The following is a 20,932-nucleotide window of genomic DNA, read 5'->3' as shown; positions in this document are numbered from 1 at the left end:
ATTGAGAAATTTAAAATTGTGGAATTTTTTTTGCTATTTGATTTGTAACTGAATTTTTACATCTGATGAACGTAACCTAAATGTTTACTTAAGTTTGAGTGTCATTATTTTTATTTGTATTTCTTCAGTGCAGTTACAATTGGAACTGATATGCTGGAATTGGACTGCCATATCACAAAAGATGAACAAGTTGTAGTGTCTCATGATGAGAATCTAAAGAGATCAACTGGGGTCAATGTAAACATCTCCGATCTCAAGTACTGTGTAAGTAAAAATGCATGATAAACTAATATCTGATAGATACTAGGGCTTGTAAGATTTTTAAAAACAGTGAGTGCCAGATAGTGCTTCAATAAATAATAAAAAAATAAGTAGTAGTGATTAAATAAAGAATGTCAAAGAAAATTTTAAAAACTATTCTGGGGGCTGGCTCCATGGCCTAGTGGTTAAGTTCGGCGTGCTTTGCTTCAGCAGCCCGGGTTTGGTTCCCTGGCGCAGACCTACGCTGCTCGTTGGCAGCCGTGCTGTGGTGGTGACCCACATACAAAATAGAGGAAGATAGGCAAGGGATGTTAGCTCAGGGCGAATCTGCCTCAGCCAAAAAAAAAAAAACAACTATTCTGACTTCCAGCAAGGAAGTCATACATCTGTGAAGACTTATTTTTATAAGTATTTTAACAAAATTATCAAAGTCTTCAAATGTAAAACTACTAGAGTTCAATTTGCTTGAAGTATTCTATAATTTATTTGATTCAGATTAAGTATATGAATCAGTTTTAGTCTTCAAGTACAGGAAAGCACCCTTTAAAAATCTGCTTTTAGTAATTTACATGCTCATTATAGTAAATACTGATAAATGGAAGGAAAAATAATGTCTAATTTTACCACCTAAAGAAAACTTAACAGAATACTTTCTGTATGTATACTGTATGTTTTTTAGGTAGTTGTGAGCCCACTATATATTATGTATATTGTGTTTTAAACACTTTAACATTATAGCATGATACACATTTTTCCATACTTTTTTCTTTTTGTTAATAGACTAGTTTTTAGAACAGTCATAGGTTCATGGCAAAATTGAGCAGAAAGTCCTGAGTTCCCCACATACCCTCTGAACCTACACAAGCACAGCCTCCCACTACTATCAACATCCTGCCCCAGAGTGGTACATTTGTTACAACTGATGAACCTTCACTGATATATCATCATCACCCAAAGTCCGTAGTTTACATTAGGGTTCACTCTTTTTTTTTTTTTTTTTTAATTCATTTTTTTCCCACAAAGCCCCAGTATATAGTTGTATGTCATAGCTGCACATCCTTCTAGTTGCTGTATGTGGGACACGGCCTCAGCATGGCTGGAGAAGCGGTGCGTCGGTGCGCGCCCGGGATCCGAACCTGAGCCGCCAGCAGCAGAGCGCACGCACTTAACCGCTAAGCCGCAGGGCCAGCCCTAGGGTTCACTCCTGATGTTGCTCATTCTATAGGTTTTAACTTAGTATAATGACATATATCCACTATTATAGGGTCATACAGAATAGTTTCACTACCCTGAAGATCCTCTGTGCTCCTCCTATCCTTCCTACACCCCTAACCCCTGACAACCACTGATCTTTTTACTGTCTCCTTAGTTGTGCCTTTTCCAGAATGTCATATTATTGGAATTGTATAGTATTTAGCCTTTTCAGATTCTATGCTTATTTTTCATAAACATTTTAAATGACTACAGTTATTCCATTTAGTGGATATATATTATTTTTAACCATTGCTCTATTGTTGAACATTTGAATTAGTTCTGAATTTTCACTATTATAGATAACACTGCACTGAACATCTTTATGCATAAAGATAAAGCTTTCTCTATATTTAGATGCTTAAATAAAGTTATTTAAAAGATATAAATATATATTTATAAAGATATATGTGTGATATTTATATTTATTACAAGTATTTATATAAAGATAAAGTGATCTCTGTATTTAAAATTATTTCCCTAAATAAACTCCCAGCAGAGAAATTATCGGGTAAAAGATTAGGAATATTATAGTGTCTTAATATATATTGAAAGTTGCTGTTGCCAGCTTGCTTTTTAAAAGTGTTTAAAAGAGTTCTAATCTGATATTAGAAGAATTCCCATTTTGCTGTACCTTTACTATTATTGAGAATTATAATTATACCAAAATTTTCTAATTGGCTAGATTAAATTTTAATTAGCATTTATTTGATTATTTGTGAGTTTGAAGATTTTTCTATATGATTGTCATTTTTCATTTTTTTTCCTTTGAATTGTCTATTCTTGACATTCTTCTGCTGAAATCTTTGTGTATTTATTATTGAGAAAAGATCCATATTAAATAGTACAGATTTCTTTTGTAGTTTATGAAAGTAAGTAATTATGTGATTAATTTGCTGTTGGGGATGTTCTGCTAAAGGGTGCCCTGTGTAAATATATGTAATGTTTTGTTCTTCTATTTTTTGAAGAAGCAGATCTTTATGTCTTAATGTAGGACACTAAAATACTTTATTTTTTGAGAGCTAAGTTTGTTCAATCATATCTTTTAAAGGAACTCCCACCTTACCTTGGCAAACTGGATGTCGCATTTCAAAAAGGTAATATTTCCCATTTGCAGCTTAAACATGTACATTAAAGTGTTCATTTATGCTGAGAATTAGATATACAAGCGTGTTCTTTTGTCATAGTAAGTTCCAGCTAAAAGTACTGGATCTGAGATCTTGACCCTGAGATTATGAAGCCCGGAGATTTAACTGGCTCATTCTACTTGAATTTATATACAGTTAATTTAAGCCTGAATACTAATTACAGGAAATCCAGATATTATTAGGGATACTTTGAACTTCTAAAGCTTCAAATTCTAGAATATTACTATAACTTGTAGTAATCATCCATCATAAATAAAAAGAATAAATGAAAAGAAATTGCAAGGACCCCTTTCAGATCCTTACTGATTCTATAACATTTGATTCTATGTTATTTAGCTGCTCCATATTTTATTTATTTATTTATTTATTTATTTATTTATTGTGAGGAAGATCAGCCCTGAGCTAACATCCATGCTAATCCTCCTCTTTTTGCTGAGGAAGACTGGCTCTGAGCTAACATCTATTGCCAATCCTCCTCGTTTTTTTTCCTCAAAGCCCCAGTAGATAGTTGTATGTCATAGTTGCACATCCTTCTGGTTGCTGTATGTGGGATGTGGCCTCAGCATGGCTGGAGAAGCGGTGCGTCAGTGCACTCCCGGGATCCGAACCCGGGCTGCCGGTAGCGGAGCTCGCACACTTAACCGCTAAGCCACAGGGCCGGCCCTGGCTGCTCCATATTTTAAATTATTAAAGAGAATTGTATTACTCAAATAAACCATCCATCTCCTTATCATCTTTACTTTTTAATCACCAGCATAGCAGTTTTCTTTCTTTTGAGGGAACATTTCTCACAAAGAAACATGTCCCTTGGCCCAATTTGTTGGTTATGTCAGAATGGAACATGTTAGAATGGAAGATACACCTCCTTGAGGTACAGGTTGCTGGCAGACATAGGCTCCCTCACTATCACAATTCAGCCTTATGTTTTGAATGATTCAAATGTAACTCAGTAAGAGTACAAGATGCTACATGTTATGGTCCTTTATATGGCTTGCATATAGTTAAAACCTTGGTTAAATGTCAAGGATCTATTGATAATAATTTTCAAAAAGAGCTGTAGGGGCCGGCCCAGTGGCATAGTGGTTAAGTCCACACTCTCCACTTTGGCGGCCCGTGGTTCACAGGTTTGGATCCCGGGCGCGGACCTACGCACTGCTCATCAAGCCATGCTGTGGCAGGCATCCCACATATAAAGTAGGGGAAGATGGGCACAGATGTTAGCCCAGGGCCAATCTTCCTCAGCAAAAAAAAAAAAAAGAGGAGGATTGGCAACAGATGTTAGCTCAGGGCTAATCTTCCTCACATACACAAAAAGAGCTGTAATTGCTCTATGAACTGATTTAAAATTAGCCAGTGTAATTTCTCCTTGATTGGGAAATTTTAGAAAGCCAAATAAACATAAGAAAATTGTTTAAATTAGCTATCTCTAAGGGATGTTTAGCACTGATGTTTGTTAGATCTTGCCTTCCAGGCAAGTTTGGTTTGAGGAAACAGTTTTTTCATTCTTATAATTAATAGGATTATACTTGCTGAATTATTCTAATATTTATGTCAATTGTGGACTTGTGAAGGTTAAGAAAATTTCATAACGTGAAGTTTTTCCTATTTTTCCCTTTGTAGAGCAAAGCCAAAGCCTCACAAAGATTAAAAGATCCTTTGAGAAAAAATATTTTAAATTTTCTTCTGGTTTTATACCTCCCTCGTAAAGTCATAAGACTTTTGAATGTGAACAGACCTTTGAGACCATTTAATCCTATCTTATCCTGTTATAGAAAAGGAAATTGAGACCTAAAGATGTCAATTAACTTGATTAAAGTCCGATGACAAGTAAATGACAGAGCTAGGACTTGAAACTAGATCTCCTCCGTACCACACAGTGTTCAGCTACAACATACTGCCTCTTTATTTGAAGTCTCTTCAGATGCCTGATTAATAGCAATGCCATGTACTCTCAAGTTTCAGACAACTGTAAATAATAATGAACTTTTGCTCATATTGCATTCAACTCATATCATAATTAACCTAACGCTGTGCCTCAAATGTAAAGTTTACTGCATTTGAAACAAACTAATATAGTACTGTAAAAACTTGACTCACATTAGGCAAAACATTGTTCAGTTTTTTTCTATCCTATTCTGCTCTGAACTCTTGCTTGCTTTTCTTTAAATGCTGGAGACAGACTATCAAATCTCAGAGGAATAATAATGAAATATGTGTGTATGTATGTATGAATATAATATGTAATATTGTATGTATGTATATATGAATGTACGAATATGTAATATGTATGAAATAATACATATTTCAGGCCACTTGCTTTCTTTGTGGTTCATAACTTTACTGGAGAAGAATTAAGTGTTTTCTTTTAAAAGGTGCTTTGATGTGCCACAGGCTACATTAAAAAGTAAATGTAAATCAGGAACATAAAAATGTGTTAACCAAAGCGTTTGTTATTATCTATCTTGCTTACTTGAAAGTAGCCTTTTTTCATGGAAAATAGATTTGGATGGTCTGGAGTTGACTGTAATGATCAGTTTTAAAGTTCTAGCATGCTGTGGAGGCTGCTTTACTCATTCCTCCACCCAACACATCCTGTGGCATACTCTTTGCCTATGATTCTTGTTTTCCTGTTACTTTCCTCTTTCTCTTTTTGTAGTATTTCCCAGCTGATTATCCTCTGCCCGGAACAATACTGGGGACAAACTTCTTTCTCTAACTCTTTTTCTACATTCTGTGCTGGCTGAGGCATCCAATTTTAATATCTTCACATCACTTTAGCACACATTTTTTTTATTAGTACACTTATTTTCCTTGTTTCCTCCACTATTAGATGCAATATTACTCTTCTTTGTGTAGTGTAGTATTTTGCTGTTCCAACGTTAGTTTTGTCTGTTTGACCTTTTTCTAAGTTGCATACATCTTACTTGGATATGATTAGCTATGGCCCATGGCAATTCTTTTGACTGCTAAATTAATTTTTCCACACTTAACAAGCGAACAAAATTTTTGCCTCACTAGAATAGCACTGTCTAGTGGGCCGGCCCTGTGGCTTAGCGGTTAAGTGTGTGCGCTCTGCTGCTGGCGGCCCGGGTTTGGATCCCGGGCGTGCACCGACGCACCACTTCTCTGGCCATGCTGAGGCCGCGTCCCACGTACAGCAACTAGAAGGATATGCAGCTATGACATGCAACTATCTACTGGGGCTTTGGGGGAAAAATAAATAAATAAATAAAATTATAAAAAAAAAAAAAAAGAATAGCACTGTCTAAATAGAAATTTCTGTAGTGATAGAAATGGTCTATATTTGCACTGTCCAATACAATAGTCAATAGCCAATGTGACTATTGAGCACTTGAAATATGGCTAGTACACCTGAGGAAATAAAATTTTTAATTTTATTTAATTTTAATTTAAATAGCGCTACGCTGCCCTGGTGATCCAGTGGTTAAGATTTGGTGCTCTCACTGCCGAGGCCTGGGCAGGGAACCACACCACTTGTCTGTCATTGTCATACTGTGATGGCTCCGTGTTGCTGTGATGCTGAAAGCTATGCTGCTGAAATTTCAAATACCAGCAGGGTCACCCGGGGTGGACAGGTTTTAGTGGAGTTCCAGACTAAGACAAACTAGGAAGAAGGACCTGACCACCCACTTCCAAAAAAATTGGCCGTAGCAGCGGAGCATTTTGTGGTAATAGTGCAGGAAGGTGAGAGGATGGTGCAAAAAGACTGGACAGGGTTCTGCTCTTCTGTACGGAGGGTTACTAGGAGTTGGAATCGACTCCACGGAGCTAACAACAACTCATGGGAGAAACTCAGGGATGAGTAACTCAAAGGGGTAGCTAGAACTTGAGTTTATGTAATATATTAACAAAAAAAACCAGTAAATTTTCAGAGAAGTGACAAGACAAAGGGAAAGGTCTTTGAGTTTCTAAGATGGTAAATTGTGGGACGGTAAATATATGGGGGAATAATGGAAGATAAAGGCTAGTCAGTAGTTTGTTATGTGGAGTCCTCTGGTGCTGGTCTAGGGTTGTTGGGGATTAATATTTGTACAAATTTAAATCTTATTTTTAGGCAAATAGGGGGAGGGCAGAGAACTTTTCTTGTATCTGCTTTTCAATTACCTTCAGTTCAAAATAATCCTTATGCCAAAGTGGTATATTTTGGAGTGGCAAATTCTGCTACACTTTGGGGGGAATGGTTAAATTAAAATAATTAAATTGTTGTATAGCTACTCAATGGAATATTTGAAAACATTTAAAAATAATAATTATAGAATAAGATCAGTGGATTATACCAATGTCAATGTCATGGTTATGATATTGTACTATAGTTTTGCAAGTTTTACATTGGGGAATCTGGGCAAAGGGTGCACAGATCTCTGTATTTTTCTTACAACTACATGTGAATCTACATTTATCGCAAAAAGTTGAATGAAAAAAATTTAAATCATAATTATAAATACAGTGTATTACATGCAATATTTATTTTTCTTTATGTAAAAAGATCAGGTTAAAATCTGTAGGTACAGTATATTATAACTCTATTAAATTATGCATAGGAAAAAAAAGAATAGAGAAAGTACACCAAATGGTCACAATGGTCATATCTAAGTTGTTGGATTTTAGATCATTTTTCTTTTCTTCTTTATACTTTTCATCATTTTGTAAATGTCCTATTATGAATACATACTATAACTTTTCTAATCATCAAAAAGGTAAAAGTTATCTTTTAAAAATACCTTTAAAAATCTTGCTTTCTCAGCATGCCAATGTGAAGGAAAAGATAACCGAATTCCATTACTGAAGGAAGTTTTTGAGGCCTTTCCTAACACTCCCATTAACATCGATATCAAAGTCAACAACAATGTGCTGATTAAGAAGGTATTTAAGGCATTGCCTCCTCTGGGTGTGTTGCATCCCATTTCACAAACTAAATAAGGCTAGAGTAGGTGACTGCATAGATTGATAACGTTCAAGGAAAAGTGATACGCTGGGGATCAGTATTGTTTTAAATAATGCCCTGGTAGAAGAGATCACTTTACTGTGAGAAAGCCTATTTTCAGAGTGAGTTGTCATGTCTGAGTCATGGATAAAAGTGAGCTCATGTGAACCAATCATTCTGGCATTTATATAATTAACTTCTTCTAGTTTAACTTGTTTCATTTGTAGTTAATGTCAAATTACTAAGTAGCTGTATTCTCTTAGCTCAATCGTATAATGGTAAAATGTAAGTAATTTCTTATACTTTATAAAATAATCTGAATTTTTGTATTGGTTCTTCCAAAATTTTATACTATTCACTGGCAGATAGTCAATTGTAATCCATTTTTTAAGTGAAATAATGTAAGTAGCTTTACAAATAGGCACATGCATAAACTTGTGAATTTTTACATGTAGGTTTCAGAGTTGGTAAAGCTGTACAGACGAGAACACATAACAGTGTGGGGTAATGCCAGTTATGAAATTGTAGAAAAGTGCTACAAAGAGGTAAGCTTTAAAAATGATACAGAATGATCTATCTTTCTTGTTGTTGTTGTATATCTATAAAAGTTAAGTTATTACAGTAATAATTTCTTCAAATCATCTTATTTCATAGCCTTGATACAAAGACAGATGGTATTGGGTGGAAGCAACTAACCAGAAGTTTACTAATAGAGATAACAGATTTATAGATAATGGATTTAATAGAGATAACAGACCTTACAATTTAAGTTCAATATAATTGGACTGGCTCAGAGAATTATTATTTTCACATGCTAATATTAGTTGTTTACCAACATTTTATTATGTACGTTATAAAACAAAATATGATTCGTATCTTTTAATGTCTGTTTTTTGTTAGGTAATTGAAATTTTTTGTGTAACTTTGAATTGAGGAAAGTATTTAGTCCTTTGATCTATATATAGCTCAAGCTTCTCTTTACCCTACCTCCCAAATAGAAATTAAGCCAAGATCATGATTATCAGGTAGTATATAAAAGTAGAGCCATCCACTCACTGAAATTTTTCTGTTTGAAGAAAATATATCTATAAAAAATTAATTTGATATATTTTGAAATGGCATGCTAAGCCTCTATAAGCAAGTTTAGCTATATAGTCAGCTAAGAGAAATTTGAAATTCAAAATGTTAAAAAACTTAAGCATTGAAGCATCTTTTTCAGAATATTAGTGATCGTGCAGAAGAAATATCATGACAGAAGTAGCAATTCTAAAATACAAAGAATTCTTTTGGGAAGGCCTTCCTTCCTAGCAAAGAAGGCAAAAACATAGATCCAAGATCAGCACCAAAATTAAAAGTACAGTTCAGACCCTCATAAAGGCAAGTGAGTTTTATTTATGCGCAGCAGGCTCTGTGAGATCCCAAGGTAGTTTGTGTACAAAAGGAGAGAACAGAGTAATCACTGGGCTGAATGGCTTCAGATTCCTAAGAATTTAGGACTAAGACTTTTCCTTAACTAATCATTGTCTGGTGGTATTTTCACATGTCATTAAGAGGGAGATAATATACTGGAGGCCTCATGACCTGCTGATCTTTGTACATCATTCAAAAATTTTTGTGTGTGTGTGAGGAAGATTGGCCCTGAGCTAACATCTGTTGCCAATCTTCCTCTTTTACTTAAGGAAGATTGTCCCTGAGCTAATATCTCTGCCAACCTTTCTCTATTTTGTGTGTGGGATGCTGCCACAGCATGGCTTGATATGCAGTGTGAAGGTCTGTGCCTGGGATCCAAACCTACGAACCCCGGGCCGCTGAAGTGGAGCGCGCAAACTTAACCACTATGCCACCAGGCCGGCTCCAAATTTTTTTCAAATAAAAATTACTGATAATAGCAAAGGCTGAAGATGAGAAACTGGATCTCTCATACATTGCTGGTGGGAATGTAAAATAGTACAGCCATTCTCTTAATTAGTTGGGTAGTTTCTTACAAAACTAAACATACACTTACTGTATTAACCAGCAATCTCACTCTTAGGCATTTATCTCAGAAAAATGAAAACTATACACACAAAAACCTGTACATGAATGTTTATAGCAGCTTTATTCATAATAGCGAAATACTATGAACAACTCAAATGCCCTTCAATGAGTAAATGGCTGAACAAACTGATACATCCATATAATGTAATACTATTCAGCAATGAAAGGGAATGAACTATTGATCTATGCAACACCTGGATGTTCCTTGAAGACATTTTGCTTAGTGAAAAAAATTAACCTCAAAAGGTTACATACTATATGATTGCATTTATATAATTTTCTCAATACTATAGACATGAAGAGCAGATTAGTGGCTGCCAGGGGACAAGGACTGGGAGTGGGGTAGAGAATGGGTGCAAATACTAAGAGGTAGCGCGAGGGAGTTCTTGTATGGTGATGGAACTGTTGTGTATCTTGACTATGGTGGTGGTTACACAAATCTATACATAGGTTAAAATTGCATTGAACATGCACAAATGAATGCAGGTTAAAAAAATGGTGAAGGCCCCGTGGCTTAGCGGTTAAGTGTGCGCATTCCGCTACTGGCGGCCCAGGTTCGGATCCCGGGCACGCACCCTCACACCGCTTCTCCGGCCATGCTGAGGCCGCGTCCCACATACAGCAACTAGAAGGATGTGCAGCTATGACATACAACTATCTACTGGGGCTTTGGAGGAAAATAAATAAATAAAATTATAAAAAAAAAAAAAAATGGTGAAAACTGAATAGGGTGTATAGTCTAATTAACAGTAGTGTATCAATATCAGTTTCTGGTTTTGTTATGTCTTTTTACATCAGATGTCCATTTAGGGCAGCTGGGTTAAGGGTATACAGAACTCTACTATGTTTTTACAACTTCCTGTGAATCTATAATTATTTCAAAATAAAAAGTTCATTTTTGGCCCAGAATCATAGAACGTTTCCCTTGATTCACATATCTTTCTAGAAGCCTCTGGCTCTCTGTCATTTTAGAATTTAAAAACTCCAAAACTTTCAGCAGTAATTTTCAAACATCATGGTAAGAATGTCTCAATAGTATTTGTCATTCATATTATGAACATGCGGTATAATTAAGTCATGCATCTTTTACAGTTTTTTTTTGTGTGTGTGAGGAAGATCAGCCCTGAGCTAACATCCATGCCAATCCTCCTCTTTTTGCAAAAGAAGACTGGCCGTGGGCTAACATCTGTGCCCATCTTCCTCCACTTTATGTGGGACGCCGCCACAGCATGGCCTGACAAGCGGTGCCTCGGTGTGCGCCCGGGATCCAAACCCGGGCCGCCAGCAGTGGAGCGCGTGCACTGAACCGCTATGCCACGGGGCCGGCCCCTACAGTTCTTAAAGTATGATTTATAAGAATTTTAATTTTACCTTTCTCAGATGCTAGAAACTAAAAAAATAAAAGAAAGTGGGGCACACATGGGAAAACGTGGCACTTATTCTCAGTTTTTATTCATTCCTACTTAAAGCAATGGCTCTTAACCTTGGCTATATGTTGCAATTACCTGAACACTTTCAAAAAATACTGATATGTGTGTCCCATTCCAGATATTCTAATTTAAAAGATGTGGGGTACAACCAGTTGTTATGCCAGTGGTATGCCAGCATACCACTCCCCGCCCTTGCATGACTCTCCAGAAGTACCAATTATTGTTTTTAGTTCTCTGGTTCTAAAGTTGTGTAAGTTTTGAGGATCAGCCCCTAACCCTGTTTTTCCCATAAACTCTGTTATTCTTGGTGTATGAATTTGCAGGGGACTTGTATATTGTGTAGCAGCTGAAACATCTGTATACAAATAAACTGAAAATATTACAAAGCAGCATGTGAACATAGGGCAAAAGAAATCTTCAAACTTATTTACTCTGTATTTTTTTAAATAAAGAAGTGGTAATTTAGAGCTAATGTTTAAAATAAATTACTTTTTTGCATGATTTTTTCAATATATTATTTTCGTACAGAAAAATTCAAATTTATCATAATTTTTATTTGTTTTAAAGACAAAAATATAGGAGGGGCTAGGGAGAGAGGGTATGGGGAGTTGTTTAATGGGTACAGTATAGAGTTTCAGTTTTACAAGATGAAAAGAGTTCATATATATATGAGGCTTGCATTCTAAGGGTTTGGGGATCTTGAACACATTTTCCAATATGAACTTAAAATGGTGGTTAGATTCTTGGACCAGCTTACAAAACCTTAATTTATATTTGATCCATAACGTAGCTAAATGATGACATATTTGCAACAGTATTAGTATGTATCTCTAGATATTCATACCTATATCATATCCTGTTTAACAAATATATAACTATATCTTATATATAAACAGGAGTAAGTTTACTGAATATTTCATATCTTCATTTCTTTATCTTGTTTCGTTAGATTCAGTATGTTTAATCTCTTGTGATAAGCACTATCAACTATCACCAACAGACAGAGTGGTGCAGTAAAAGCAGAGAGCAGGGAATAGAGAAACTTGAGTATTATCAGTTAACATTGTGGTGCTCCAAGATAGATCCTGATGCCATTTCTAAGTGTGATGTGTCTGGAAGTGGATATTGATAATTCAAGGAATGCTTTTAATAGATGTCAAGAGACAGTCTTGGGAAATTTTGAGGAAATCCTCTTTATTTGAACGGTGTAAAGTAACATATAATATTGTTTGTGTCTTTTAGAATTCGGATATTCCTATACTCTTCAGTCTACAACGTGTTCTGCTCATTCTTGGCCTGTTCTTCACTGGCCTCTTGCCCTTTGTGCCCATTCGAGAACAGTTTTTTGAAATCCCAATGCCTTCTATCGTATTGAAGTAAGTGATTACCCTGTTTTCATCAATTATCAATAACAGGAGGACTAAGATAAAGGCTCATTAATATATCAATATCAGTGATAAAGAATAGATTGCTATAGGGGCCAGCCCGGTGGCATAGTGGTTAAGTGCGCACGCTCTGCTGTGGCGGCCTGGGGTTCACAGGTTCGGATCCAGGCGTGCACCGACCCGCCACTTGTTAAGCCATGCTGTGGCTGCATCCCGTATAAAGTAGAGGAAGATGGGCATGGATGTTAGCCCAAGGCCAATCTTCCTCAGCAAAAAGAGGAGGATTGGCAACAGATGTTAGCCCAGGGCTAATCTTTCTCACAAAAAAAAAACAAAAAATAGAACAAGATTAAGTTGCTATAGTTATTTCCATGTTTAATTAGCTGACCTATATTAACAATGCTTTTTGATATAATTAAGACACATTCTCTAAAATGAATAAGAAAAGATTGTAAGTATTTAATCTGGACCCATTTCAAGTAACAATGACTTTTTGTGTCTGTGTACTCAGAAGTCAGGTAAAAAGAATCGAGCTTAACTATTGAAGCTTAATAATTCTTTTATTCTAACGTCTAATAGCAATTGCCCTCCAACTTCCCTTCTTTCTACTTCATTGACAACTATACGCAGCTGAAATTCCATTCAACTCCAAATTCACTGCTAGTATTAATACATGAAGGCAGAAAAACCACCACTACCACCACAACCAAAAAACCTCTGGAGATAGGAGAAAGAAAAGGATAGAGTTAGTTTATATAAGATACTTCATTTACATAATTTCTCTACTGGGTACAAAGCCTTGCTTTTCACACACTGATTTACTACAAAAATAAAAATATATAAAACCGTTGGCAAATAATAAGCACTCAATAAATGATAGCTTTTACTGTTAAATTATCTTTATTATCATTATTATTGAAGAAAGATAGCTTCATCTCACAATCCTGCACGCTTAGAATGTGATTTCTGAGTCATGACAAAAGAATTGGGAGCTCCTGGGGAGATCATTTAAATGTGATTTCACCTGCGTGAAAACTTTTTTCATCCCCAAACAGAACTTTAAGACCAAACAGGACTTTAAGAAATCAAGCTGAATGTTAGTCATTAGAAAATATGTAAGAAAAACAATTTAGTCAGTACCTTTGAACTCAGCATCTGTTTTGTGCTTGTTTTCCAGTTTGAGTTTCTTAGTGATGAGCGTGTTTATTTTACCAATTTCCAGTTATATTCATTAGCAGTCTTTGTAGCTGTTTCTCAGATAAAACAACATAAATCAGTTTTTCTACAAAGAAACCATTTCATTTGCTAGATTAAAATAATTCCTGGGCCGGCCCCATGGCGTAGCGGTTAAGTGTGCGTGCTCCGCTGCTGGTGGCCCAGGTTCAGGTCTCAGCTCACACCAATGCACCGCTTGTCAGGCCATGCTGTGGCGGCGTCCCACATAAAGTAGAGGAAGACTGGCATGGATGTTAGCTCAGGGCCAGTCTTCCTCAGCAAAAAGAGGAGGATTGGCATGGATGTTAGCTCAGGGCTGATCTTCCTCACAAAAAAAGAAAAAATAATAATAATAATTCCTAACCATTTATTCCTAAAGTGGTTAGGTTTCCTCTGGCCTGGAATGGACTATTGTACTTTCTGGATTATCTCCATGTGTTCCTTTTAGAAGCAAATATTATTGAAATGCAGACATATGAACAAACTTCATAGAATTAATCTTTTCTCTAAAAAATGATTATGGGGGCCGGCCTGGTGGCATAGCGGTTAAGTTCTCTCATTCCGCTTTGGCAGCCCAGGGTTCGCTGGTTGGGATCCTGGGTGCAGACCTACTCACCACTCATCAAGCTATGCTGAGCTGGCATCCCAAGTAGAAGAGCTACAACTCTACAACTGTGATGTACAACTACGTACTGGGGCTTTGGGGAGAAAAAGGAAAAAAGAGGAAGATTGGCAACAGATGTTAGCGTGGTGCCAATCTTCCCCCCCCAAAAAAAAGTGATTATGTATTAAGACACAGGTAGAATATTATGTGAGTTTTAATATTTTTTTGTGGAAGACAATGGGTACTTCCTAAGACGACATAATAATTTGTGTTTAACAAGGTGAATAGTATTTGAGTTACTAAATCCCTGAGATTCCTGAAATTGTAACCAGGACTTTCCACTTGGAGTTAGGGGAAAAGGATTTCATTTAGAGAGCTTTTAATAAAAACTTAATTCAGAGAAAGAAAAAAATGAATTTAAATGCGGAGACTCAGAACTAACCTAAGAATATAGACCGGGGGAGTTCAAATGGAAACTAGAAATGCAGATCTGGGGAGAATGAAAATCACTGCCTGCTGTTAAATTTAGAAAGAAGCTGCTTAATCTCCATAGTAGAGAGACTCATCAGAGATTTCCTGTGGACACAACCCAAACTTAGTGACACAGGTCGTTGTGCTGCTTTAGGCATCAGAGATTGGAGAAGGAACTCAGCATTGGTCTAAAAGTCAAGTATGCTGTTTCAGTAGGAAGGAAAATTAAAAAGGACAGGGCCTAGGTCTTCAAATACTGAAAAGGAAAGAAAAAACGTGCTTTTAGGGGTTTTCTTAGTCTCATTTTTACCCCAAATATTTTTTAATCTATAGTAAAGTTCGGTTGTATGTTGGAATCTACTATATACTCAATTATAGCAGGCAAAGCAAGAGAAAGAGGCTTCACCAAAAAAGAGAAGAGACTCGGGTACCCAGGGTGCCCAGGGTCTCTGGAAAGATAAGTTTTATTTCTCTTTACCTTTAAATAGTGGTAGCAAAAAGTTAACTTGAAATCAATGGAAACAGACAACCCAAATGGGCTTTATTTTAATTTATTTTTGTCCTTTTACAAATATTTTTTGAGCACATACTAAGTGCAAGGGACTGTTTTTGTTTTTTGAGCTTGTTTTATTTTATCACACTGATATATTATTGTGTTTCTAATTTTATGATTCAAATTTTATTTTGCCTCAGACTAAGAGAACCACACACCATGTCCAGAAGTCAAAAGTTTCTCATCTGGCTTTCTGATGTGTAAGAATTTAGTTTCTTGATATACAAGTTATTGTTTTAGCTATATCTGTTAAATACTATGCTTATAATTAAGAGCAAGCTTTGTACATGTAATTTGTAACAAGGACATGTTGAGCACCTACTATACAAATGGATGTGTATGAATCATTTAGAACTAGCTTAATTACTAGTCACAAAACCTTAGGAGGAATCTTGAGAGAGAATCTCATCCAACTTCAGGAGAAAACAGAGCACCCACCCACGCAAAGTTAAATGGGTTACTTGGAGCTAGCTAGCTAGTTAGTAGCATAGCTGGGATATATAACCATTCCCTTCTACTTATTTGCTTTTCCACTAGCCTGCAGTCAAAATCTTGGTGAAAAGAAGTCTGTATAGCAATACAGTAAATGTGAAAATGTATGTTGACTAATGTCACATTTCTCAGAAAAATCTGCACCAAGACTTCACAGCAGAAATGAAGCCCCATCTATAGAGTGGGCATCTACTTTAAAGAAAATGCCTTAATTTCTAAGACATGTTGAGTTTAATTTTGGGTAAAAACCAGAAAGTTATTATGCTATATTTTGCTTTAATATGGAATTTTGAATGCTTAAATAATAGTCCTAAATCACAACCTTTTATTACTTAGTTCCTCTTTCAAAGAGTTCAGAAACTATTTTATCTTTTCTCTGTGCCACAGGATTTATTCTTTTTTGCTTTATTCCTGATTTAATTTCTGGTTTTCAAGGATGCATGGTTACTTGGTGTTAAATGCATAAAATTTTTAGTTTCTGTTATTTAATCATTCTAATAGACATAAACAGAATAGAAAAAATATGTATAACTTTCCAGTACAATTAGTTCCCATTTTGCTCAAGTGATTTGTATTCTAAAAGTTCACTTTTGGGGGCAGGCCCAGTGGCGTAGCGGTTAAGTTCACACGCTCTGCTATGGCAGCCCGGGGTTGGCAGGTTCGGATCCTGGGTGTGGACTGATGCACCGCTTGTCAAGCCATGCTGTGGCAGCATCCCATATAAAGTAGAGGAAGATGGGCATGGATGTTAGACCAGGGCCAGTCTTCCTCAGCAAAGAGAGGTGGATTGGCAGATGTTAGCTCAGGGCTGATTTTCCTCTCACACACACAAAAATATAATAAAATAAAAGTTCACTTTTAAGTCAGTTATTTGGAACTAAAAAATAAAGTAAAAGGTTTTTTTCCTATATATAGGATAGTGTAATTAATGGACATTAGATTTCTAAGATAGCTCACAAAAGACCAACCATTATGTAAATGAACTATGATGTTATAGAACTTGACCCAAGTTTGCTGCCTTATTTTAACTTGGAAAGTTAGGAACGCAGACTTCCCAGCTCTTTCTCAGTCTCATTATGGTGCCAGCAGGGAAAATGAGGAAGCCTCTTCTTCATTGAGCTGCCTCAATAAGAATGGGTTTCCTGAGGATCTAGTGGCAGCAAGGAGTGAAAAACGGTTCTGGTTGTCTACCGGTAAGCAGCCTGCAGTGAAAGGAGATCCAGCAGTTAAGATGTAAATGCATCCACAGCAGCTATTATTACTTGAGGCCATTGCGTGTGTTGCTGAAGCATTGGGATTAAATTCAACTAGGAATTATAAACTCTAGGGGGCCGCCCAATAGCACAAGCAGTTAAGTGTGCCCGCTCCGCTGCGCAGGCCTGGAGTTCTCGGGTTGGGATCCTGGGTGCGCACCGATGCACTGCTGTGGCGGCATCCCATATACAGTAGAGAAAGATGGGCACGGATGTTAGCCCAGGGCCAATCTTCCTCAGCAAAAAGAGGAGGATTGGCATCGGGTGTTAGCTCAGGGCTCATCTTCCTCACACACACACACAAAAGGGAGTTATAAACTCTAAATTGACTAAATTAAGACTAAGGACTAACTTTAGTCCTTTTTTTAGGGCTAAGACGTACCTAAATCTATTCTGCTTTTCTTTTCTAGTTTACTAATGAGAAAAGCTTTGTTTGACCACCTCACTGCCCGAGGCATTCAGGTAAGTTTCTGAAATGATGTGTTTTGGAAACAGTACAGTTTATTAATTTAACACTCGTGTGGAGGGCAGGAACTCTTAACTGACTTAATTTGGTCCCAACTCTGATGATGCTGTTTTACTGGTTCACGTATGAAAGTCTTAGGCTCTGCCTTACAGTTCACAAGAAACCACTGGCATTTCAGTAGCTATAGTCCAATTAAGTGTAGGTAAGAATAGCTGAAGCCAGAGGGGTGGGACAGTGCGTACTTAATGAGCAAAGTGGAAGTTTTTTAAAGTGTTCAATGATTTCTTAAAATGGCAATTTTTAAAGGTTAGTTTTAAGTGTGTTGAGATTGTAGTGGATAAATGCTATTATAAAAATAATATTCTATTTTATCTTTTCTTCTCATATTTCTTATGCTTCTAATTTTCAGGTGTATATTTGGGTATTAAATGAAGAACAAGAATACAAAAGAGCTTTTGATTTGGGAGCAACTGGGGTGATGACAGACTATCCAACAAAGCTTAAGGATTTTTTACATAATATTTCAGCATAGAAAAGGAGGTACTCGGAAACATTTAAAGAAAACATGAAAGGACCTAAGAAAAAAAAATTTCACCGTCATTTCCCTAAGCCATTTCCAGAATGGTAAAAGGTTCAATCAGTTAAGTTTTTATTACCTCATTTTTAAACCTGTCTGAGAATGTAGAAATTATATATTGTATATTTATTTTAAACAATATTGCATATTTTACATTTGTAAATTGTTTAGAAAGGTAATTGGTTATGAGATGTAAGTAGAAGATTATTGATCAAGATTTCTATATATGATGCAGTATTCTATTATAAGTAATTCTGAAATCAAAGACTATTAGATAAATTTGACGTTGGCCTTCACTGAAATAAGATCAACTAATTAGCAAAACAAAATTATTGAAGGCCAGTACAGCTGTTACGAGTTGTCTCATTATTTCTAGGTACATCTTAGTTAAATGGGAAAAATACAATGGAAGGAGAGCTTGGAAATCAGTGATGTAGTTATCTGACAAGTTGTACAGTGTTAGCAAAAGGCAGACTCAAAGGAATAATTAAAAGTTTATTACTTGATCAGAAATAAAATCTGTAGACTGAATTAGATTTCTTGGTTGCTATTGTTTATGGAGACATTCTATTTGGAATCTTTTTCAGGTGTGTAACAATGCTACCATGTCTTTTTTTTTGTAAACATTGATTGGACTTATCAATTGTACATTGAGACAAGATCTAAATAGTCATACTTTTATGTTTCCTCTAAAGAAATGTAAATTTTCCATTTTTGGCAATGACTAACTGTTTGGGCTTATGTCTAGGATTTTAAATAATATCTTGAATCCTGATAATCATATGAAACTGATGAAAATGCGTATTATTTCTAATATTTATAGTATAAAGCACCTATTCGTGATCTTTAAGAATTTATTCTTCTGAATATTAAGTAGAAACACAATTTCCCAAAGCATTAGACATCACTCTCTCAGCTTTTCTTTTTTCTTTTTTTTTTTTTATGAGGAAGATCAGCCCTGAGCTAACATCCATGCCAATCCTCCTTTTTTTTGCTGAGGAAGACTGGCCCTGAGCTAACATCCTAGCCGATCTTCCTCCACTTTATGTGGGACGCCGCCACAGCATGGCCTGACAAGCGGTGTGTCTGTGTGCACCTGGGATCCAAACCCGGGCCGCCAGCAGTGGAGCGCGAGCACTTAACCGCTACACTACGGGCCGGCCCCTCTCTCAGCTTTTCTAATGTGACTTCATGTAACTCTCTTTTAATCTTTTTGACTAATTTTTTATTCTCTTTGGGAGGTACATGTGATTTGAAATAATGTGTCTTTTACCTAGATTACATTTCTCATTTGAAGTTTGCCCGCTAACAGCTGTGAAGGATGATCGTACGCTTCCACCTGTCCCTGGATGACATAAATAACCTTTGCTTTTTTGTTCAAACTGAAATAAAGTTTTCCAAGAACAAAATAAGGGTTCTTCATTGTTTTTTGCAGTTGTCATTCCAAATATGCTTTATAGATTTTTTTTTTGCAGAATTTAATAAATTGTTAGTATGAGTAAACACACCTGAGATTTCTCTTTAGAGTAAGGAAAAGACAATATAAAAACGCTTTTATGGTAAAGAAGTTGCTTCTTGGCATTTGAACAAATAACTTGGGCAAATAATCCATTAAATCAGTCATTTTCATTTCACTTATTACAATTTATGGTTATAGTTGCTAGGGACCATTTGGATCATCTTTGATATAATTCTTTTTGTTTTTTCTTCTTTTTAAATTTTGCTCGGTTATGGGGCCAGCCCAGTGGCACAAGTGGTTAAGTGTGCACGCTCCGCTGCAGTGGCCTGGGGTTCGCCGGTTCGGAACCCCGGGCGCACACCGTTGCACCGCTTGTCAAGCCATGCTGTGGCAGTATCCCATATAAAGTGGAGGAAGATGGGCACAGATGTTAGCCCAGGGCCAGTCTTCCTCAGCAAAAAGAGGAGGATTGGCAGATGTTAGCTCAGGGCTGATCTTCCTCACAAAAAATAAATAAATAAATAAAGTTAAAAAAAATTTTTTTGCTCGGTTATGATTCAGAGCAGTTCACATTATAGGGCCAGCAATTATTTTGTGTCAACCAGTAGGAGATAAAGTACCTAGTATGGTAAAGATGTTTAGAAAGTCATGAGCTATTAAACCTCTCATTTCTGGCCAGGGCTAGTTCTAGAAATTGGGGTGAGGCTCTGACTACAGGTGGGCATCTAGTAGCCACAACTTTGAAGAAAAAAATGCTTGCAGTGGGTTGGGAAAAGAGAACATAAAACATAAATCATAATATGTTCTAGTATGGGAAACCATTAACATAGAATACCATGTAAATGATTCTGCTTAGAGTTGTGCAACATGGTGGCCCTGGAAAGGTGCATTAGAAAAAAAAATAGTTGAGAGAATCTGGGCCAGCCCTGGTGGCCTAGTGGTTAAGTTCGGCATGCTCCACTTCGGTGGCCCAGGTTCGGTTCCCGGGCATGGACCTACACCACTTGTCTGTCAGTGGCCATGCGGTGGTGGCGGCCCAAGTACAAAAAAAGAGGAAGATTGGCAGTGGATGTTAGCTCAGGGCAAATCTTCCTCAGCAAAAAAAAAGAAAAAAGAAAATCTGCTGTAGATAAGAGTGCCAATTGAAGGGAAGCCATGATTGCCAGGTTGAAGAATTTGTTTTGAATTGAAAATTGTATGTCTTAAGTAGGTGGCTAAACTCAAGACATTAAAAACAAGAGCCAAACTGCTAGGCAATTATGTGACATAATCATTTCAGTACCAAAAGGAAAAAAAATGTAAATACCAGTCTGAGACCAGGCACCAAAACAGGATCAAAACTAAAGCGGTCAGGGCTGGCCCCGTGGCTTAGCAGTTAAGTGCGC

General features: G+C 36.5%; 1 protein-coding gene across 3 annotated transcripts in view; it reads left to right on the top strand.

Moving 5' to 3' along the window:
• The window catches only part of GDPD1 (glycerophosphodiester phosphodiesterase domain containing 1), a 40,199-nt gene extending 20,649 nt beyond the window's left edge, over positions 1-19,550 (top strand). Inside the window, exons 3-10 of one of the 3 annotated variants that reach the window (XM_058560546.1) lie at positions 129-264; positions 2,564-2,609; positions 7,426-7,544; positions 8,061-8,150; positions 12,315-12,448; positions 15,441-15,500; positions 17,456-17,507; positions 17,921-19,449. In XM_058560546.1, coding sequence (XP_058416529.1) covers positions 129-264; positions 2,564-2,609; positions 7,426-7,544; positions 8,061-8,150; positions 12,315-12,448; positions 15,441-15,500; positions 17,456-17,507; positions 17,921-18,043 — 760 coding nt within the window. In that variant the 3' untranslated portion in view covers positions 18,044-19,449. Of the gene's footprint in view, positions 1-128; positions 265-2,563; positions 2,610-7,425; positions 7,545-8,060; positions 8,151-12,314; positions 12,449-15,440; positions 15,501-17,455; positions 17,508-17,920 lie in introns of all 3 variants that reach the window. The other 2 variants (XM_058560548.1, XM_058560547.1) reach the window with 2 other exon arrangements.
• The last annotated feature ends 1,382 nt before the right edge of the window (positions 19,551-20,932 follow it).

The sequence above is a fragment of the Diceros bicornis genome, chromosome 18, assembly GCF_020826845.1.
Source record: "Diceros bicornis minor isolate mBicDic1 chromosome 18, mDicBic1.mat.cur, whole genome shotgun sequence".
Taxonomy (NCBI): domain Eukaryota; kingdom Metazoa; phylum Chordata; class Mammalia; order Perissodactyla; family Rhinocerotidae; genus Diceros; species Diceros bicornis.
This window is presented reverse-complemented; position numbering and strand designations above follow the sequence as displayed.